Source organism: Acipenser ruthenus, chromosome 18 (assembly GCF_902713425.1).
Source record: "Acipenser ruthenus chromosome 18, fAciRut3.2 maternal haplotype, whole genome shotgun sequence".
In the NCBI taxonomy this organism is placed as follows: domain Eukaryota; kingdom Metazoa; phylum Chordata; class Actinopteri; order Acipenseriformes; family Acipenseridae; genus Acipenser; species Acipenser ruthenus.
The window spans coordinates 15,973,089-15,990,881 of record NC_081206.1 but is presented as its reverse complement, the minus strand read 5'-3'; the positions used below and the strand labels follow the sequence as shown (position 1 = coordinate 15,990,881).

At 40.1% G+C, this 17,793-nt stretch overlaps 1 protein-coding gene across 5 annotated transcripts in view; it reads left to right on the top strand.

Annotated features, from left to right (window-relative positions):
* Positions 1-17,236, top strand: part of LOC117421064 (protein PALS1-like) — a 49,359-nt gene extending 32,123 nt beyond the window's left edge. For all 5 annotated transcript variants that reach the window (XM_058991301.1, XM_058991298.1, XM_058991300.1 and 2 more), the window contains 12 exons: positions 2,825-3,033; positions 4,882-4,959; positions 6,344-6,499; positions 7,239-7,400; positions 7,481-7,558; positions 8,648-8,831; positions 9,263-9,334; positions 11,359-11,430; positions 11,796-11,963; positions 12,224-12,426; positions 13,051-13,161; positions 14,718-17,236. In XM_058991301.1, coding sequence (XP_058847284.1) covers positions 2,825-3,033; positions 4,882-4,959; positions 6,344-6,499; positions 7,239-7,400; positions 7,481-7,558; positions 8,648-8,831; positions 9,263-9,334; positions 11,359-11,430; positions 11,796-11,963; positions 12,224-12,426; positions 13,051-13,161; positions 14,718-14,894 — 1,670 coding nt within the window. In that variant the 3' untranslated portion in view covers positions 14,895-17,236. The remainder of the gene's footprint in view (positions 1-2,824; positions 3,034-4,881; positions 4,960-6,343; positions 6,500-7,238; positions 7,401-7,480; positions 7,559-8,647; positions 8,832-9,262; positions 9,335-11,358; positions 11,431-11,795; positions 11,964-12,223; positions 12,427-13,050; positions 13,162-14,717) is intronic.
* The last annotated feature ends 557 nt before the right edge of the window (positions 17,237-17,793 follow it).

The following is a 17,793-nucleotide window of genomic DNA, read 5'->3' as shown; positions in this document are numbered from 1 at the left end:
CCTTAAATTGTAAGGAGCGGAAATGTTTTCTCTCTGCATATTGACAACAGAGCACAACCGTTCCCAGACGCTGACAGCCATGACGTATCGGGCTTCACCACCCATTACTGCCAGATTCAGAGTGCCAGTAGCTGAGGTGCATTTTTACCGTTTTAAAAAAGCATGCTCGTAGAGTGATGTACAAAAAAAAAATATGCACAGGCTCATCATGCAAGCCTAACGCTCAATTTCTGATTCTTGGGGATCTTTAAAACTCTTGTCATTAATTTACCTGTCAGATAGTTTCAGTGAAGCAGGATGGCACTGCATGTTTAGTTCTAATTCTGAGGGGTCACGCAAAGAAAGGAAACCCCGAGAATACCAATAGGTGCAGGTGGAATGGCTGCTCTTATTCCTTCAAGAGATCTTTTTAAAGTGAAGAAAATGTATTTGAAACAGAAGCTCCAGCAGTATATTAAAAGGTAAAATGGTCTAAACCAAAATGGGATGGGGTGAAAATGTTAGTTATAAAGAAATGTATTTTATAACTTTAGTGACGACACCTTGTGATTCGAACTGTTACTCTCTGTTTTATAGCTCTTGCATCAGATCTTGTAAAAGCCCCTTCAACACTCCCCTGTTTCTGCAAAGCTTGTGTGTATCTTGTTTTCTGTACTACACGTCTGTTTCGCTTCAACTTACTCCCCCTGAGAGAGACTTCATCACATTTGACATCTAAAGTACCCTCCCCTGCGCTCCGACTGCCCAGTCCTGCTCACTAACTCGCTTGACGGTGTGGGGACAATATTGCACTGATGGATGTACAGTACAGTTGCACTTCAGCACTTATGCATTTTCTCTTAATCCGAGAAGCTAGCTACTTATCCTAATTTGCCATTTCAAAAGGGTGAGACTGCATTTTTGATTCTTAGATTTTTGAAGTTTGCAGAGACACTGTAGTGGAACAACAACTAACTTGTACTGTGAGTGTGTAAGTTAGTATGTGTTAGCTAGTTGATCAAAATCTTATTGAAATATATATATATATATATATATATATATATATATATATATATATATATATATATATACACAGTACTGTGCAAAAGTTTTAGGCAGGCATGAAAAAATGCTGTAAAGTAAGAATGCTTTCAAAAATAGACATGTTAATAGATTATATTTATCAATTAACTAAATGCAAAGTGAGTGAACAGAAGAAAAATCTAAATCAAATCCATATTTGGTGTGACCACCCTTTGCCTTCAAAACAGCATCAGTTCTTCTAGGTACACTTGCACAAAGTCAGGGATTTTGTAGGCATATAGTCAGGTGTATGAGTAAACAGTTATACCAAACAGGTGCTAATGATCATCAATTCAATATGTAGGTTGAAACACAATCATTAACTGAAACAGAAACAGCTGTGTAGGAGGAATAAAACTGGGTGAGGAACAGCCAAACTCAGCTAACAAGGTGAGGTTGCTGAAGACAGTTTACTGTCAGAAGTCATACACCATGGCAAGACTGAGCACAGCAACAAGACACAAGGTAGTTATGCTGCATCAGCAAGGTCTCTCCCAGGCAGAAATTTCAAGGCAGACAGGGGTTTCCAGATGTGCTGTCCAAGCTCTTTTGAAGAAGCACAAAGAAACGGGCAACGTTGAGGACCGTAGACGCAGTGGTCGGCCAAGGAAACTTACTGCAGCAGATGAAAGACACATCATGCTTACTTCCCTTCGCAATCGGAAGATGTCCAGCAGTGCCATCAGCTCAGAATTGGCATAAAACAGTGGGACCCTGGTACACCCATCTACTGTCCGGAGAAGTCTGGTCAGAAGTGGCATTCATGGAAGACTTGCGGCCAAAAAGCCATACCTCCGACGTGGAAACAAGGCCAAGCGACTCAACTATGCACGAAAACACAGGAACTGGGGTGCAGAAAAATGGCAGCAGGTGCTCTGGACTGGTGAGTCAAAATTTGAAATATTTGGCTGTAGCAGAAGGCAGGTTGTTCGCCGAAGGGCTGGAGAGCGGTACACGAATGAGTGTCTGCAGGCAACAGTGAAGCATGGTGGAGGTTCCTTGCAAGTTTGGGGCTGCATTTCTGCAAATGGAGTTGGGGATTTGGTCAGAATTAATGGTCTCCTCAATGCTGAGAAGTACAGGCAGATACTTATCCATCATGCAATACCATCAGGGAGGCATCTGATTGGCCCCAAATTTATTCTGCAGCATGACAACGACCCCAAACATACAGCGCAAGTCATTAAGAAGTATCTTCAGCGTAAAGAAGAACAAGGAGTCCTGGAAGTGATGGTATGGCCCCCACAGAGCCCTGATCTCAACATCATCGAGTCTGTCTGGGATTACATGAAGAGAGAGAAGCAACTGAGGCTGCCTAAATCCACAGAAGAACTGTGGTTAATTCTCCAAGATGTTTGGGCCAACCTACCTGCCGAGTTCCTTCAAAAACTGTGTGCAAGTGTACCTAGAAGAATTGATGCTGTTTTGAAGGCAAAGGGTGGTCACACCAAATATTGATTTGATGTAGATTTTTCTTCTGTTCACTCACTTTTTGCATTTTGTTAATTGATAAATATAAACTATTAACATGTCTATTTTTGAAAGCATTCTTACTTTACAGCATTTTTTCACACCTGCCTAAAACTTTTGCACAGTACTGTGTGTGTATATATATATATATATATATATATATATATATATATATATATATATATAAATACTGCACCAATGATGACTCGATTTTTAAAAAAATAATAAATAAAAACATGTGCTGCGGATGCTGCTGATAACAGTACTAATGAATGTTCTGATTTGCTTGCAGAGCTAGATGACCTCCTGTCTTCGCTGAAGCATATCCAGCATAGTCTGGTGGACTCTCAGAGCCAGGAAGATATCTCTGTCGTCTTGCAGCTCGTCCAAAATACAGATTTTCAAAATGCCTTCAGGGTGCATAATTCAGTGGCAGTCAACATGAGCAAAGCCAGCCCTCCCTACCCGCTGGCGGCCAATGCACAAGATTTATCCCAAGAGGTTTGTATGATCAAAGCACAGATGTGATCCTCTATAACACCGGTGCATAACATTAGCATCTATTATGTACTTTTGCTGGCATTGACAATATTTAATATTTTAGGTAGTTAATCCTTTGTTATACATTTTTTTGTTTTTTGTTTTTTTCCCAAACAATAAACCCTACCATGTAGTGTAGCTAATAAGCATTGTACATGTCAAGTGCACTCCGCTCAACTATCGCTTGATCGAGTGCATCACGTTTCCCTCTAATAGAGTTTAATAGACTTTGGTGAAATGCCCAATTCAAATGTTGCCTCACCACTGCACCCACTTACCAATTGGGAGGACTGAAGATCAATGGGGATAGTAAACAGATCAAAAAAAATTGGAACATGATAGAAATGTACCCTGGTCCTTTGTGACAGTTGTAGTTCTTGTTGGATTAATGCTATAGCCCTCTGATGTATTCACAAAGCAGGATCAGCACAGCCCCCAGAGTGCAAATGCCTTTGAATTCTGACACTTGCTGGATTCAGAGAACCTGTTCTACTGAGCCGCCCAGCCTCCCAGCTCTACTTCCTCTTCAGAAAGACTCCGGAATGCTGCTTTCCTGCTGCTCTGTAATGATTCTGACAGCAAGTGTAGCCGTCCCTGGCTACTCCATTGTGAAGTTGGTAAAAGCTGAAATTCCTGAGTGTGGGAGTGAAGTTAATGGGCCAAGGCGATGGAGGATTATATTATCACAAAAACCCTCGTGGACAGCCAACTTAACAGAAGGTCCTTTTCAATAACCACACAGAGAGCCCACTGACGTTTAGGAAAGTCCTGCCAGAACTCCATTGTCGGGGGTTTCCAAGGATTCCTTAACCTTTTGACTACCACAGTAACAGAATTTTTGTTTCTCTGTTTTGCCCATATTTACATTAGACTTTGATAAAGCATTTTAGCTGCCCCATTTAAAAAAAAAAAAAAAATCTCTAAGAATTGAAAATATGGAATTGCTTAAGCATTTATGACTATTAAACAATATAGATCTGTTTGGGAGATGGCTCAGGACTGCTCAATTCAGTAATCAAGGGCATGGTTGGAACATAAGATCGAGAGGAGGCCAGTTGGACCATCCATGCTCATCCGGTTCCATGTAGCTGATTGGTCTCAAAACAAGTTGGGTCTTAAAGGATCCAGGTGATTCAGAATTAACAACATGAGCCCATTCCATACCATCACCACTCTGTGTGAAGGAGCTTCTCCTTCCCTCTGTCCAGGTTCTGGACTACAATGGATTGAAGGAGCCACAGGTGAGGATAACTGGCCTAAGTGATGGTGATCCCTTCAGACACCCAGCCTTGTATTGTCGGTTTCCTTGGATTCTTTCCACAGATTGTCTTCTGAGACTATTGGCTACTCGTGTTTGTTTTTTTCACTTCATTGGACTTCTTTGTAAAACCCTGCTCTCTTCAGCAAGTCTGTACTGATGGTCACACACTATCCTTGGCATGTTGATTGCAACTGTGTTTTTGCAGATGGATGGGCTCTAATTTACTTTAACAGACAATGGGCTACATTGCGAGTCATTTACTTTAAATCATCATGAGCACATTTTTTTTCAGAAAGGAGAAACACAGCCATAAACAAGCAAGACTTTTAATTTAGAAACTTGTAAGTAGTCTTGAGTTGTTTCTTATTATTGGGTGATGTTTCTTTCCTTTCAGATCAAAATTGCGCTAATGACGATTTGAAGTAAAGAGCTTGAAGAATATAGTCCAATGTATAAAAGTTTGTTAAAATTTCATAACCAGTTTTTATTTTCCAAAAATGCACACATCTAAGTATTGCAAGCTGATTTTCAGTCATTTTTCACCTCAGGTTCAGAACATATTTAGAACAAGCCCGCAGAAGGATGGACAAGAATTGAATGCTTTGCTAACCACACCGCATCTTCAGGTACGTTTTAATAATCATTTTAATAACATTGACCGAATATGTGGAATAAACTAGACTAGTAACGTTCCTATCATTGTAAAGCTTGTTCAAGGGAAAATGAGGAATTGATGCAAGTCACTGGCAGACTGACATACAGCAAGGGGTCGAGGAACCCCCTTGGTACACATGAGCTAGAATTAGCTTTATACTGGGGGGGGGGGGGTTATTAACATGCTCATTGTTATAAGTATCCACTATGGAGTGTTCAAAGCATTGTAACCCCTTTACATAAAAATAACTGCAAATAACTTTACAGGAACCTCTTTACAAAAGGCACCCCCTTGTGGCAACGTGATGTAATTCCACTGTGAAATGGATCTAGTTTGGGCCTCAGTTATTCATACTCAGAATGGTAGTTTTACTGCTCCTCCTCCGAAGTTGTTTCTTGTTTTTTTTTTTTTTTTTTAATGAAGTGAGTATCACAAAACCAGCACACATTGAGGCACGGTAATCCGTCTCTGCTTGAGGGAGGCTCAAGACTAAATGGCAACAGGCAGGTAGGCACAGGTAGGGGGTGTTCAGGTCAGGTTTTGCAGTGCAACACAGCATCGTAAAACAGTGATGTGCATCGAGAGAACTGCATTAGCGAACCTGGTTTTATAGGTTAGTATACATGCAAGTAAGAGTTGCTGTTTGGTTAAAAGTATTACATCGGTGTGGTCTGTTTTTATTGGGTACATTTTTGGAGGGGGATCAGTTTTTTTTTTTTTTTTTTTTTCTATTACATTTTACAGCTATAATTCAAGGAGATGTTGCTGGTACATTCATACTTATTTAATACAAGTAACAAAGGAAAGAACTAGCAGCTTGATGGAGCTATACTGTGTAATGGATGGTTATTAAATTTGTTCCCAATAGCAGTGTTTGTCATGTCCTGGTGCTGTGAATACTTAAACAAAATTATTATAATATTTTGTATTTTTCTGGTATCCAGTTACCAACAATGATAAAACCTACTAAATGACATTTTGCAGGGCTCTGTGGCTGATTTTTAGAATTAAATTAATAAAACTGTGCAAAGCCAGGCATGCTTCTCCTGTGTGTAGCCTGCATAATGTATCCAAGCCCATTAAACTAATCGCTGCTGATTTGATTGATTGAGTTTGAGTTTTAACTAAAGGCAGAACTCACTTTGAAAAACCCTCGACGCAATCTCGTTCTGCTGATCTGCACCTGCATTAATGAACATCCAAACAAGCAATGGAGGGGATGCTTAATAATCTGCACTTAGCAGAAAACAACTGAGTGCTGTAAACACAGGCGAGCTGTGATTGCACTCTCTGCCTCTCACCAGCCACTCGAAGCAATTCCTTCATTACAGACAGGGCTGTTTTTCATCCACCAGGCGCTGATGCTGGCCCATGACAGGGTAGCTGAGCAGGAGATGCAGCCCCAGATAGCGGCAGAAACGCCCCAGGACTGCACGTACGAGACCATGACTCGATACGGAGGGGAGACACTGAAGATTGTCCGCATTGAAAAGGCCCGCGATGTACCGCTGGTGAGTGCGTCTCTTAATAGGGGATTTTCATGCTTGTCTGAATGAGACTTTAATTGTATGGGGGGGGGGTGGGGGTGTATTGCTGATTTATGAAGGCAGGGGGAAGTACAGTATTGTTGCTTATTAAATTGAAGGCTTGAATGGGTATTGAGGTATTGTAAGTAAACATACAGTACATTAAATAAAATGGCAGAATAACATTAAAAGGCAGAATAAAAAACAAATATGCCATTTTTTCTGTGGAACTCAATGTATACAGTTTGTAAAGTGCATAGTGTTCTTTATTACAGTTTGTTTTGAATGTGTCTGTGTGCTATATTGTGCTACTGTACTTCATATCCAGAACATTTCAATACAACACAGCAACTTGCTTCCATGTTAACACCCTAAGCAAAGGCTTTTTACCCCAGAGAGTGAATTAACATGGAGTGGTAAGCAGTTGTATGACTAATAAAAGTGATTGATATTAACCGGAGTGTGTTAATAACCAAAGTGACATCATCAGGAGCGTAGCAGGCGTGCAATATTCCAAACGACACACACCCTGTCTTGCTATATTGCTTAAATGTATATACAGATCATATAACGCAATCATTAAATTACGTTGGTATATAAATATATGATGGAAGGAAATATTCAGAGCATTATCTTAATTTCAAATGGTGTGTCTGCCACCAGAGCAGCTGTTCTTTCATCTGGTTTGGATAGAGTACTGAAACTACCTGTTTGTGCTGTGTAGGGAGCCACGGTGAGGAATGACGTGGACTCTGTGATCATCAGCCGGATAGTGAAGGGAGGGGCAGCTGAGAAGAGCGGCCTGCTACACGAGGGAGATGAGGTCTTGGAAATCAACGGCATCGAGATCCGGGGGAAGGACGTCAACGAGGTCTTTGACATACTGGTGAGAGATCTGCTCGCCGGAAACAAGAGCAGTCATTTCATCTGGACAGATCGTCACTTCTTTCTTTCTTTTCTTCTCAGGCGGACATGCACGGCGCGCTGACTTTCGTTCTCATTCCCAGCCAGCAGAGTAAAGCCCCTCCAGCCAGGGAGACTGTGGTAAGTGTTTTACAACAAGTAAATCTAAATGGCACGCCTATAGACAAGTTACCCTGCATGGGTTTCGTTGCGCTTTGGTGAATGTCATTACAATATGGCCACTTCAGTTTATACCCACCCCAGATATATTATTGGAGCAAGACAACAGGGAAAAGTTATTGTATTTCTTGCTCTTATTGTATTGTATTGTAACACTTGAAATGTATTTGCTTACGATTGTAAGTCGCCCTGGATAAGGGCGTCTGCTAAGAAATAAATAATAATAATAATAATAATAATAAATGAAAACAATGTGCAGTGTTGCCCACAGACGCAAAAATTGTGTCTGGATAAGAAATGTATTGCATAAGAAATGGAGTTAGGCACAAGCTAGCTGCATGCAGTATTGACAGGTTGCTTAAAGCAGTTCTGTATTTCAATTACCTGCACTTTAAACACAGTGCCGGACAGCTGTATCCAGTTTCTGAAATCTGGATTTGATTAGTCAAGGTATCTCCTGTCTAGCCTAAGACAAGAGTCTTTGTAAAGCAATCTGGGATTCACTGATTAGTTCAGCTCCCATTGTTGACCCTCCTCTCTGTATATTGGTTCATAACAGTAGAGTTCATCCAGCTGGTTAATATATTCAACTACAGTGCATATATGCTTTTGCAAATATGTTTTGAAAGAGGACTTTGTCATTCTAATCTACTCTGTATAGAAATGCATGAGAGCAATGTATTCTTTTTAAGGGATAGCATGACTCCTGAATAGATGACTTATTTATTGTTTGGTTGCTTATCACATTTATTATCATGTCCACCAGTAAATTATGGATTTTAATATTGAGGTTCATAGTGGAATGCCAACTGATAACTTTTCTGTGTGGACTGTGATTGCTGTAAAAGCTGTGTTGCTTCCTACTTTAAGAAAGATGTGTGTTGGAGTTCATGTTCAAATCGAACGCTCTTCTAGCGCTTCAGTCGGATTTGAGCAAGCAGAGCAGTTGGTTTGCACCCAGATAACCGCACCGCCTAACTTCACTGAAGTGAACAGAGTCAAGAATCTAGCAAATAGAGAGAGCTGAGTTGTTTCCATCCCTCTCTGCAGGTTCACGTCAAAGCTCATTTCGACTATGACCCCTCTGATGACCCATACGTGCCGTGCAGGGAGCTTGGGCTGTCCTTCCAGAAAGGGGACATCCTGCACATCATCAGCCAGGAGGACCCCAACTGGTGGCAGGCCTACCGGGACGGGGACGAGGACAACCAGCCTCTCGCGGGTCTGGTTCCAGGTCAGCTGCAAACCAGCCATTTCGATACACAAACTGGCCCAGTGCAATGGTTAACTTCTGAGGTGTTTATTGTAGCTGGGTGCATGCCGTAACCATGCTGCCGGTGTTCCCATTCACGTTCCGGGTTTGTTTGTAGTTTTTGTTTGTGGTTTTTATAATCATTTTCATAAAAGCAGTTGCAGTCAGCTATTTCAAACAGTCAGGGAGCGGTAGAGAGTCTTTTAAACTTTTTTAAGTGGATGACAAATTTTATATAGCGTTATGTAGCAATAGGGACGACGTGTTGTTTTTAATTTTTACAATACTGCCGTTTGAACCTTACCTTTGGTGAGTTTGAATGGACTGCCCCACAGTCTTACATTTCTTGAACAGCCTATAAAAGCCCATATGCATTTGTGAAAAATGTATGTGTTGGTTTGGAATCTCCACAGGGAAAAGTTTCCAGCAGCAGAGAGAAGCCATGAAGCAAACCATAGAGGAAGACAAGGAACCTGAGAAGTCAGGTAAGAGCCGTGTGACTGTTTGTGTTTATCTGTCTGTCTGGTTCCAGGATCAGAATAAACAGCAAGACCACATGCAGAGAATTCTCCTGAACCAGGCTTGTAAGGTAGACGGAGGAGCGATCAACTCCAGTGCATTAAGTTGCTGGTTCCAGTTCTTCTCTCAGCGGGTGCATATCCCTGGTAACGGGGTTACAGTGGAGACGTCCATCAATCTGTCTTGCACACCCCCTTAACCCTAAAACGTGTGCGTTTTCCATTAGATTTTTAAGGTTACAGAACTCCCTGCAGTGTGAAACACTTTACTCAAGTTTTACTGGGGAGTGTTAGCTAGGAGAAATAGTTCTTCTACTTTGATCATCATAGTGTATTTAGATATCTTCCCCTCCTGCATTGGTGCTGGTGGCTAAAGGGAACGGGTGACTAGCAGCATTGCAGGAGGGAGTATGATATGGATGCACTATTGTGCTCATATAAGAGATTCTCTTTCTCCTGTGGAGCAGTACAAGTTGAGAAATGTTTTTCAGCTTATTTATGACCCATTTGATATGTGAATAAAGACACCAAAACAATTGGGATTGTGTATTGCTACGATACCGACCACACCTTTTGAATCTTAGTGCTGCATTCGACACTGTAAATCATGCTATCCTACTTGATAGGTTAGAGAGTTTGTTTGGCATTTCTGGCATTGCACTAAAATGGTTTCAGTCTTATCTTGCTGGGCGTCAACACTTTGTCTCTCTTGGCGGTTTTAGTTCTGAGGTTGGGCTGGTAACATCTGGTGTCCTACAAGGCTCAATTTTGGGCCCTCTACTATTTAGTATTTACATGTTTCCCCTTGGTCACATACTAAGATTACATGGCCTGAGTTATCATTTTTATTCAGATGACACCCAAATTTATTTGCATACTAAATCTGATGTTGATGTTGCTGCCTCTGTGCTTGCTGATTGCATTTCTGATATTAAGAATTGGATGTCACAAAACTTTCTGAATCTTAACTGTGACAAGACAGAGGCTATGTTGCTAGGCACTGCCGACCAGTTACATAAAAGCAATGATGTAAACTTGTCCGTTGATGGTACTATGCTATGAGAAATTTGGGAGTTATTTTTTATCCTGAATTTACTTTTGAACCTCGTGCAGAATACTGTTAAGGCATCATTTTTCCACCTTAGAAACATCGCTAGGGTGCGACGTATGCTTTCTGCTTCTGTAGCTGAAAAGCTCGTTCATGCATTTGTTTTTTCGAGGATTGATTATTGTAATGCTCTGCTTGCAGGCGTCTCCAAAAGCACACTGTCCAAATTACAACATGTTCAGAACAAAGCTCCTATCCCGACAAGGTCACGGGCAGGGGATCATATCACTCCTGTTCTAGAGTCCCTGCAATGGTTGCCTGTCAGGTTTCGTGTTGATTTAAAAATTTTACTTCTTACTTTTAAGGCTTTACATGGTTTGGCTCCACAGTATTTTATTTGATCTCTTATCATTCTACACCCCTTCACGCAACCTTCGCTCAACTGATCTTGGATTGTTATGTGTTCCCTCTGTTCACCTACATTCTATGGGCGACAGGGCTTTTTGTTATGCCCCAAAACTTTGGAACACCATTCCTAAAGAGATCAGGGATTATGCCATTCTTAATGCTTTTAAATCTAGCTTAAAGACCTACTTTTATAGAAAGGCATTTTTATGACCGTTTTTATTTTCTGTTTTGTTTCTATAAGTGCTTTGAGATGTTGCTTTTAAAGGTGCTATATAAAATAGTTTATTATTATTATTATTATATAACACCGGATACAACAAAGGTAAAGTAGTGTGTTTCTTGTAAACACAACAGGGGCTAGTTGGTCTCTAAGTCACAAACATTATTGTTTTAAAATTCTTTGTTTGTTGACTATGATAGTACTATAGAGATGTAAATGAAATTAGAGGAATTCATGAAGATGTTACTTGCGCATGTGTGCTGAGGTTTAGAGTATTCTCTCAATATTTATTTTCCCTCATTTTAAACTCTACAGGTAAACTATGGTGTGCGAAGAAGAACAAAAAGAAAAGGAAAAAGGTTTTGTACAACGCCAATAAAAATGATGGTAAGTGTTGAGTCACATTTGTAAGATCATACAGTATTCCAGTGCATTGTGAGGAAATGAAGACACTAATACATTTGTTAATATTGCTATGCAGTACCCTGCTCCACCTGTGCTGCTGTGATATAGCTTGTTTGTGGTTATGTACACCTGAGCAGCAAAATCTAAATCCAGAACTGACTTCCCTTCACATTACCTGCAACAAAGGGAAATTTACCATATTCGGTTTGGGGTTTGTTTTTATTCACTGAAAAATCAAATAAAAACAAGATGACGAGATGACCAGATGACGTCAGTGCTTACCAACAGCATTGTGTGGAAACAATGTTAGATCCCCCCCGATTTGACTTTCACTGTGTCTTTCCCAGATTTCGACAATGAGGAGATCCTGACTTATGAGGAGATGGCTCTCTATCACCAGCCAGCCAATAGGAAACGACCGATAGCCCTCATTGGCCCTCCTAACTGCGGCCAGAACGAACTCCGGCAAAGACTGATGAGCAACGAAGCCGACCGGTTTGCAGCTGCTGTGCCACGTAAGACTGCTGTGCTCCTGAACTGTGAATGCGGTGGAAATTAGGCTTGTGATTTCTTGCTCTTGTGTCTGCAGTTGGAGTCTTTCACAGGGTAGTTTGCTGTGACAGCTTGGAAAAGGCTCTTGTGCGACTGCTAGTCCATGCATTAAAAGAATGGCAGTAGCACTAGACGTGTGCAGTTAGCAGATATGTACATGTGGTGTGGTAAGGTTCCTGCCTGCCCATCAATAACAAAGCAATGTTTTTCTGTGTGTTCTCAGATACGACACGGAACAGGCGTGATAATGAAGTCAATGGCCGGGATTATCATTTCGTTTCACGGCAGGTCTTTGAAGCCGACGTGGCTGCGGGGAAGTTCATTGAATCAGGAGAGTTTGAGAAGAACCTGTACGGCTCCAGCACTGACTCTGTGCGCCAGGTCATCAACTCCAGCAAGATCTGCCTGCTGAACCTGCACACACAGGTACACACATAAGCACAAGCATTTACTATTCTCTGTCTTGGCAATGATTGAGCTCACATGAAAGGAGGAAAGGAGTGCAAGTGCACCCCACATGCATTTACATTTAAAGCAAAAGAAAAATACCAAACTATGTTTTATGAATATGTAAACACTTCTGTATTGAATAAACAGTTTTTTGAATAAACGCATTTTCATATACCTGTTAAGCCATTCGTGTATTAACACGTTTAACACATTTCTCAATCACGATTGAGAAACGTGTTAATAGTGAAATTGATTTAATTTACGTTTTTTTTTCTGTGAAACTAAATGGGCTTTTAAATTGTTAATCTTATTTTTTCATTTTAAATTCTGCAAGCGATCTCTAAAAAGTTGAGAGATGTTCATTTTAAAAACATTGGGGTGCATTTGAACCCCTTTCTGCTGATGAAGCGTTAAGTTTCAGCATTAATCTTTTCAGTCTAGTGGCACTTGCGATCCCCTTCATGGTATATATTTTAAAAGTAAATGTTGCAGTGCCGTGTAATAAATTAATAATAAGCGCCGAGTCCCATCAATGTGTGCACTGCTAGTTTAGATTTTGCTCTTATTTGATTTTGTTGGCCGTTGTTTATTTTTCAACAGTCTCTGAAGGTTCTGCGCAGCTCGGACCTCAAGCCATACATTATCTTCATCGCTCCTCCATCACAAGAAAGGCTGCGCGCACTGCTGACCAAAGAGGGGAAGAACCCAAAGGTACGGGAATAAGAAATGGTAGTCTGTTCAAAATGGATGAAGCCAATTCAGATTCAACATCCCTGTGTCTCCATGCAAAACTACACATGCTAATTGTAACAGTAGCTGAAATTGGTGTTTCTTTTTTGCTTTATACATTTTTTTTTTTTATTCAAGATGACTTTTTATAATACTCCTTTTAGTTCTTTGTCACTATTCCCTGACTTACCACGTAATTTAAATAAAGCAAAACAACAACACAAATAGGATAAAGACGGCTGTTGGTAAAGCATGTGTATTATAAGACCTTTTTTTCTTGCTTACGACTTGCTTAAGTTTTAACATATACCAGGTTAACTTGATGAGATACATAGAATTGAAATTAGCATAAAAATGTTAATATTAGTCTACTTTTTTTTACAACAAAGGAATTTTACAGCAGGGGAATTCCAGCCTCACCGAGTCATGAGATCCTTGAATGCAAATTTGCTTGTGATTGAATAGTAATGTTCTGATTGTCCTGCCGCTGGGGCCTTTGGGTTGAGGATTTCAAACAGAGCTGGACTATAATGGCACAGGAAATGTGCTGTTGCTTACCAAGCTGACATTTCAGTGAAAGCGAGCCACACAAATGTGTTTTTTTTAATTGTTTTGTATCAGCTTATTTAAATGTGCAAGTGCCTCTTTTGTTGAAAAGACTACAAAGACTGCTGTTTTTGTGTTGGGGATTGAGTCAGACAGTATTTCTTTATTCTTCTCTCATATGCAATAGCAGAGAGCTTGTGACCGCTACACAACTGGAACCAGATGTCTTTGTTCAGAAATGTAGGGTGTACTTGTTATCTATTTATTTAAGAAATGTATTTGTATCATTTTTTTTCCCTGGTTCATCACAGCTAGATCAGGAATGAAAGTTTCCTGTTTTGCTGATTTTCTGGTGGACTGTTCCTTTTTTTTTTTTGCTTTTTTTAAAATATTTTTTCCTTCTCTAACATTGTGCATTCTGATCAGTCCATATACCACCATTGAAGACTAGAATTTAAATTTCAGCAACAAATATAGAATCACTGGTACATTATCATATTGCAGCTGTCACCATCCATTGCAGAAACCATTTTTTGGGGGGTTTAGAATGAAGTCATACTTTCCAAGGCAGCTGAGCTGCTGAGCTGCTGTGCTGCTTGTTACCCAGAAAATAATTGCCTCCTGTGGTCATTCATTCTGTATTCATTCGTCTGTTCCAATAGTTGTTGAAGGTAGCGTGTATGTTGGCTGGGATCCTGAATATTCCTGAATATTCCTGAATATATATTCCTGAATTGTTTTCTTTTAATCGGTTTAATCGGTGCACTTTTTATTAACATTCTGGCGATGCCTCATTACCATACCCGCTTGCATGAAAGTCTCTTGTACTCTTGAACTTGTACTCAAACAAAGCTAGCTTGTGTGACTAATCTTTCAGAAATTCAAAGTAGTGCCATCCAGGGGGTCAGTTATAATGGTAAGAAATCTAACAAGAGGTTTCATTTAGCATTGATGAGCACTCGTTTTAAAAGCCCTGGCTTGTGTCCCCACAGCCGGAGGAGCTCAGAGACATCATCGAGAAGGCGCGGGAGATGGAGCAGAACTACGGGCACTACTTTGACGCGGCCATCGTGAACACAGACCAGGACAAGGCGTACCAGGAGCTGCTGCGGCTCATCAACAAGCTGGACACAGAGCCCCAGTGGGTGCCCTCCTCCTGGCTGCGCTAGGGAGCCTGGACAGTGGGTGCCCTCCTCCTGGCAGCGCTAGGGAGCCCGGACAGTGGGTGCCCTCCTCCTGGCTGCTCTAGGGAGCCCGGACAGTGGGTGCCCTCCTCCTGGCTGCGCTAGGGAACCCCGGACAGACACACAGACACAGGGAGGAAGCTGTTCAGCAGGCCCTGCAAGAGGACTGGCTCCCCTGGGGTTAAGACTGCGAAGTAGAGCCGCATGGTCACACACTGGGAGACCTTTCATTTTCTAAAGGATGAATTTGGATAGCAAACCAGTGGACAGAAGGGGTTGAATTCTGTCCTATTTTAAAATGTACCAGAAGGGTCAGGAAGTACTTTTTAAAAAAATAAGTTAACGATCAACATTCCAGTTCTTACCAGCACTTGGTGGGAGCAATAGAAATAGTAATCTACAGCTTTGGTATCTATTTATATAATGTAAATATATGTAAGAAAAAACCACTACTTTTAGTACAAATAGCTGAGTCACAGTGCACAGTGTGTCCAACCTATATTTTAATATAAATATATATACTGATTTTTTTTCTTTCTGTATTTTTATATAGGTTAATGATTTTTTCATAGATGATTGAGCACACTGGCAACAGTTCGAATTAAGTTACTGTTCCTCACTTTGTAGGGATAATAATGTGTTTAGATGGCAGTATATTTTTATTTAAAATAAATAAATAAATAAAAATAAATCATGTGAAGTTCACTGCTAGATCTTGTTTTCTAGTTGTTTTTTCTTGTTATTTCTGTTAACTAAAATTGTACTTTTGTGTTTTTCTGATGCTGGGGATGCAATGGTGTGGAATGCAAGGACTGCGTGATTCTGTGATTGTAAAATGTAATGTAGATAAGAGAATAAACTGGAATAATTTGAATTATTAATTAATGGAAGTACTGTATAAAAAATGCAATGTTTTTTAAATTGAAATTGTCTCATTGCTCAGTAATTAAATCGAGGATAGTGGAGATTGTATTACAGGGATACTTTATACATTTTACTAACCTGTCTAATGTCCTGTTATGTAAGCTCGGTATAATTCTGTTTCTGCTTAGATCATTTATTTGTTCCAGCATATGTTGCTTATGAAAAGACTTCAAGTCCAATTTTAGTGGTGAAGCATGTCTGTTTTGTACAGCTCCACTGATGTACTTAAGTGCATTGTGCAACACTAAAATGCTTCCCCGCCTCAATCCCCTGCTGTTTTTCGGAAGCAATTTTTGCTAGAATAAGTTCGTAAGCGTTGGAAATAGTGATCTAAAGCAGGAACAAAGATTTTATTAAACAGGTAAGAAATTAAATACAAATAATATATCTGCTGTCTCTTTAATAGTGACTTTTAAAAGTCGGCTGTTGTACTTCACCTTGTGCTACACTGTGTTGATGGATGCGGGACGTGTTGAATGACATGGTATCCCACTATATATTTGCAATGAAAATTCTTTAGAAATGGTTTCCTGGCTGCAACCAGAGTCTGTCCCTCATCCATCCCCGATTGAAACACATTTCTTGTCAGAGTGACTTTTTTGCAAGTTTTTTGAAAGTTTTTTTTAGGTTGACCCCTCCATATTTCTGGTATAGAAATGCCCAGCTGGAGCAGGAAACATGCCCCATTGTCTGGAAACTTCTTCTGGTATCAGTAGTACCATAGCCATGTGTACTAATAGCTAGCGCAGAAGGCTGCCCTCTGTTAGGAGTTGCAGGCATTACCCTTGCCTGCTTTAAAGGGTTGATTTGATCCACAAATAGATTTTTTTTTTTTAGTTACTGTAGCAGGGAATCCCCTTGGATTGTATCAACTGCTTATTTAAACCCAAAACATAAGAGCAGTCCCAAAATAATCCTAGATTGGTGGTTGAAACAATCCAGGGTTATTCTCCATTGCTGTAAAATGCTCAGAGTTCTGTCTTATCCTGGCATGCCATAGGTTAATCAAATCAGTTTCTTATAAGTTTTACCTAATTTGATTTAAGATCTCCTTGACAACAGGAATCTCAAACCTCCAGAAGGCGAGACCGTTCTTTCTAAAGGTGTTTATCAGTCAAGGCTTTGCTTCAGTCCTACTTGGAAATGTTGCTGGTACAGTAACTATTTTCTGAATAACTGTTTTTTAGTGTTGCTGAAGGTCCCCACACTATTTCGCTACCCTCAGTACTTCATGATTTGTTGATGTGTACTACAGATTGCATAATACTGTGCTTTTTAATTTCGTTTTAGTTTGTCTAGGAGCCACATTGAAAAATCGTAATGTCAAAAACGCTATACCCCACCCTTTCTGTCATTGAGGGTGAGGCATATTTCATTAATAAAAATCAGCATCTAGCCCAACACTGAAGTGTTGTCTATAAGTATTTTGAATGGGTTCCCTCTTCAGGAATTGTTTTTTTCCAATGAGCTCAATGTACAGCCGTTACAGAGTAAGAGACAAGGTTATGAAATTGCAGTTCATCAGCAAAAGAAAGAAAAAAATATATTCCTGAATTGTTTTCTTTTAATCGGTGCATATTCATAATGGATCTCTCTCAGAACAGTGCTACATGATGTGGAATTGTAGTCTACTCTTAAAACAGTAAATATAACTTTTATACTAAAGCACAAAGACAGATCTTGTTGTATTATGTTTAATTTGACTTCACTTAGAGATACAGTTAATCAATTAACAAAAATCTGAATCTGCGTTTCATCTTGTAACCGATTTCCTTCCAGGCTGATTCCCAAATACAGCTATCCTGTTTAAAGAGTGAAAATGTTCAGTTTGCCTTGGAGTTCTTGATAATGTGTTTCTAAAATCAAGGCTAACTGCCTGTTCCAGTAAGTCTTTCTGTTCATTTTTACTGTATTTTTGTTTTGATTTATATATTTGTTTGTCCTCATGAAGACCGGCATA